Source organism: Chaetura pelagica, unplaced genomic scaffold (genome assembly GCF_000747805.2).
Source record: "Chaetura pelagica isolate M959 unplaced genomic scaffold, ChaPel_1.0 scaffold2056, whole genome shotgun sequence".
Lineage (NCBI taxonomy): Eukaryota > Metazoa > Chordata > Aves > Apodiformes > Apodidae > Chaetura > Chaetura pelagica.
The window spans coordinates 14,601-18,663 of NW_009953718.1; the positions used below are offsets into that span (position 1 = coordinate 14,601).

General features: G+C 50.2%; 1 protein-coding gene across 1 annotated transcript in view; it reads left to right on the forward strand.

The window, feature by feature from the left end:
• The window catches only part of SENP1 (SUMO1/sentrin specific peptidase 1), a gene marked incomplete at its 5' end in the record, with an annotated part of 16,441 nt that extends 14,584 nt beyond the window's left edge, over nt 1-1,857 (forward strand). Inside the window, 2 exons of the mRNA XM_010000406.1 lie at nt 355-450; nt 1,795-1,857. Coding sequence (XP_009998708.1) covers nt 355-450; nt 1,795-1,857 — 159 coding nt within the window. The remainder of the gene's footprint in view (nt 1-354; nt 451-1,794) is intronic.
• Between the last annotated feature and the right edge of the window lie 2,206 nt (nt 1,858-4,063).

The following is a 4,063-nucleotide window of genomic DNA, read 5'->3' on the forward strand; positions in this document are numbered from 1 at the left end:
TCCCACCAGCCCAGGCTGCTCCAGCCCCAGCCAACCTGCCCTTCAACACCCCCAGGGATGGGGCAGCCACAGCTTCCCTGGCCCAGGCTCTCCCCACCCTCCCAGCCAACAAGTTCCTCCTCAGCTCCAACCTCCAGCTCCCCACTGCCACTTTCAAGCCCTTCCCCCTCAGCCCATCCCTCCTGCCCTTGGCCCAAGTCCCTCCCCAGCTTTCCTGGAGCCCCTTCAGGCACTGGAAGCTGCTCTCAGGTCTCCTTGGAACCTGACCCATTGGAGGGAGCTGCAGGTGAGCTCTCCATCCCCAGGAGCTGGGGGTGGCTCCAGGGCTCAGCCCTGCCTGTGCTGTCCCTGCAGGAGATCCCGCAGCAGATGAACGGCAGCGACTGCGGGATGTTCGCCTGCAAATACGCCGACTGCATCACCAAAGACAAGCCCATCAACTTCACCCAGGTAACCCCCCTCCTGGGCCTCTGAAGGCCACGGGGACCTTCTTGGGGGCATCTTCCCAGGTGTCCCCTTTGTCTCCTCCTCTGGGCTTGGAGTGACCCCCCCCAGCCCTCCTGGGGATCATCCCTGGAGCAGAGATGATGGGAAGCGCTGCGGGGGCTCCGTGTGCCTGCAGAGGGGCTGCTCCTCAGAGACTTATGGGTCTCAAACCCATGGTTGTTCTTCATACCCTTCAAAACTGTCCCTTCTCAGTCACTTTTGGGTCTCCTGTTGCTCTCAGACCCCTGTGGTTCCTCTTTTGACCCTGCAGGATTGTCCCTTCTCAGCCATTTTTGGTCTCAAACACATGATGGGTCTTTACACCCTTCAAAATTGTCCTTTCTCAGCTGCTTTTGGGTCTCCTGTTGCTCTCAAACCTGTGATGATTATTTACAACCTGCAGAATTGTCCCTTTTTAGCCATGTTTGGTCTCAAACCTGTGGTGGTTCTTTACACCCTTCAAAATTCCCTCTTCTCAGCCACTTCTGGGTCTCCTGTTGCTCTCAAACCCCTGTGGTTCCTCTTTCCACCTGCAGGATTGTCCCTTCTCAGCCATTTTTGGTCTCAAACACATGATGGTTCTTTACACCCTTCAAAATTCTCCCTTCTCAGCCAGTTTTGGGTCTCCTGTTGTGCTCAGATCCCTTGGGCACCTGCCCTGGTCCAGAGCTCAAACCCTTGATGGGACCTTGTAGCCCCAAATCTCAGGACATTTAAGTGCTCCTCAGCCTTGTCAGGCTCCATGGGACACCAAACCCAGGATGTGATGGTTCCAATGTGTGTGTGTGTTATTAATTCATGCCTATAAAGCCTCCAAGGTGCATCCATGATGCAGGTCCCCAGGGCAGGAGCTGGTGGAGAAATGCAGAGCAGGGTTGTTGTCCACGCCCCAAAGATTTGGGATCTAAATCTAAGAAATGGTTTCAGGAGAAATGGTTGATTTCAGAATGTGTAGGTTTGTGGGAGATTTGGCTGGGAGGGTGGGGAGAGCCTGGGCCAGGGGAGCTGTGGCTGCCCCATCCCTGGGGGTGTTGAAGGGCAGGTTGGCTGGGGCTGGAGCAGCCTGGGCTGGTGGGAGGTGTCCCTGCCCATGCAGGGGGTGGGATCTGGATGCTCCTAAGGTCCCTCCAACCCATTCCTTGATTTTAATCCCAATTCCTGGTGCCACCACCAGAGCTGGGTGATCCCATCTCCCCCTGTTCCCTGGTAGATTTTCCTCCAGGAGAAGCTTGACTTCCAAAGCTGCTCCCAGGAGAACCCCAAGTCCCTCCTGCTCCACCTGCTGACCCTTCTCTCCCCTGCCCCCAGCAACACATGCCCTACTTCAGGAAGAGGATGGCCTGGGAGATCCTGCACAGGAAGCTCTTGTGATGCTGCAGCTCCAGCTTCTCCCAGAAGTGCCCACGTCTGCCCAGGCCTGGACCTGCCCAGGGCTTCTCCAAGACCCAGCAAACCAACTCTCCAATTATTTTGATATCAAACCCCCCCACGGACCAAGGAACCAGAATCTTCAGGAGCACATTTGCCTTTTTTTTAATGGGGTTTTCTCTCTGTTTTTTGGGTTGTTTTTGTTGGATTCCAAGACCTTTTGGTTTCTCCCAAGCAATTCCAGGTGCTGAGACTGGAGGGGGCAGCTCTGACCAGCCCAGGAGCTTGTGTCTCTCTTTTCTCTTTTTGCCTCTTTGGGCCAGTTTGGAGCTGCTGGTTTCACTGGGGGGGGAAATGGGAGGAGGCTGAATTGGGGATGGGGGGAGGTTTTGGATGTTTCCTGCTCCAAATGAAGTGGGTTTTTTGCCCCTTTTTTTGGGGTGGTTGGAGGGTTTTGATTTAGGGGGAACATTTTTTTTTTATGCCCTTTATTGTCTTCTCTGGCCTCACAACCAGCATTTCTGCCCCCTTTTTGCCCCCCCCAGCCCAAAAGCCCTACCTCACCCAACCCTAAATCTACCACAACCTTGGGGGCTTCAGAGACCCCCCAAAAAAAAAAACCCCACCCCCAATTTGGCATCTAGGGGGTCCCAGCAATTCCCTTCTTGCTCCACTTCCCCTTTCCCAGCCTCAATTTCCTTTCCCAAAGGATTTTTCTCCCCCTTTTTCACCATCAACTCTTGCCAGAAACTTCACACCCTGGAATTGTTTGATATGTGAGTTTTTGATTGTTAATTCTCAATTTTTCTGACAAAGAACAAAACCTGAGGGATGGTTTTGGGAGGGTTTTTCCCTCATTTTTCCCCCCCTTTTTTTGTTGTTTGGGGGTTTTTTTTATATATAAAAAAACAAGTTGCTGGAAGAAAAGATCTTTCCTCCTCCTCCCTGATCTTTTTTTGCACAGACAAAAGTTCAAGGAAGGGGCCAAATCCAAAAGTGCTTCCAAAAAACCACCTAAAATACCCTGGGGAGGGGAAAAAATACCCCCCTGAGGGGAAAAAATACCCCCCTGGGTGGGGGAGAAAAGAACTAAAATCCTCCCCCCTCAAAATAAATATTGGGGGGATCTGAACATTTATTTTCTTGCTTTTTTTCCCTCCTCTTGAACTTTTCAACTGGTTTAATTTTAATTTATTCTCAGGTGGGAGGGATTTTTTTTTTTTCTGAGTTTCTTTCCCCCCCTTTTTTTTCCCCTCCTGTAGATAAAAAAAAAAACCCTTTTTGAGTCCAAAGTTGGAAAGAATTTTGTCCCTTTTTTTCTATATTTTTGGGGTTTTTTGCCTCCAGAAAAGGTAGGGAGTTTTTATGGTGTTTTTTCCCCTCTCCCTGGGAGCAGCAGTTTTGTATCAAATGGTCCCTTCTCAGCCCAAGTTGTCTCTGGAGGTTGGTTTGTGTCCCCCCCCTGGTGTGTTTGGTACCAACCTCATTTCTTACCTGTTTTTTGTACCTTTTGCTGCAAGGAAAGAGCTGAGGGGAAAATAAAGTGATGGGAGTTTTGGCTGGTGTGTCTGGTGGGGTTGGATGGAGGTTGGGGGGGCTTCCAAAAAACCACCTAAAATACCCTGGGGAGGGGAAAAAATACCCCCCTGAGGGGAAAAAATACCCCCCTGGGTGGGGGAGAAAAGAACTAAAATCCTCCCCCCTCAAAATAAATATTGGGGGGATCTGAAAATTTATTTTCTTGCTTTTTTTCCCTCCTCTTGAACTTTTCAACTGGTTTAATTTTAATTTATTCTCAGGTGGGAGGGATTTTTTTTTTTTCTGAGTTTCTTTCCCCCCCTTTTTTTTCCCCTCCTGTAGATAAAAAAAAAATCCCTTTTTGAGTCCAAAGTTGGAAAGAATTTTGTCCCTTTTTTTCTATATTTTTGGGGTTTTTTGCCTCCAGAAAAGGTAGGGAGTTTTTATGGTGTTTTTTCCCCTCTCCCTGGGAGCAGCAGTTTTGTATCAAATGGTCCCTTCTCAGCCCAAGTTGTCTCTGGAGGTTGGTTTGTGTCCCCCCCCTGGTGTGTTTGGTACCAACCTCATTTCTTACCTGTTTTTTGTACCTTTTGCTGCAAGGAAAGAGCTGAGGGGAAAATAAAGTGATGGGAGTTTTGGCTGGTGTGTCTGGTGGGGTTGGAGGGAGGTTGGGGGGGTTGGAGGGAGGTTG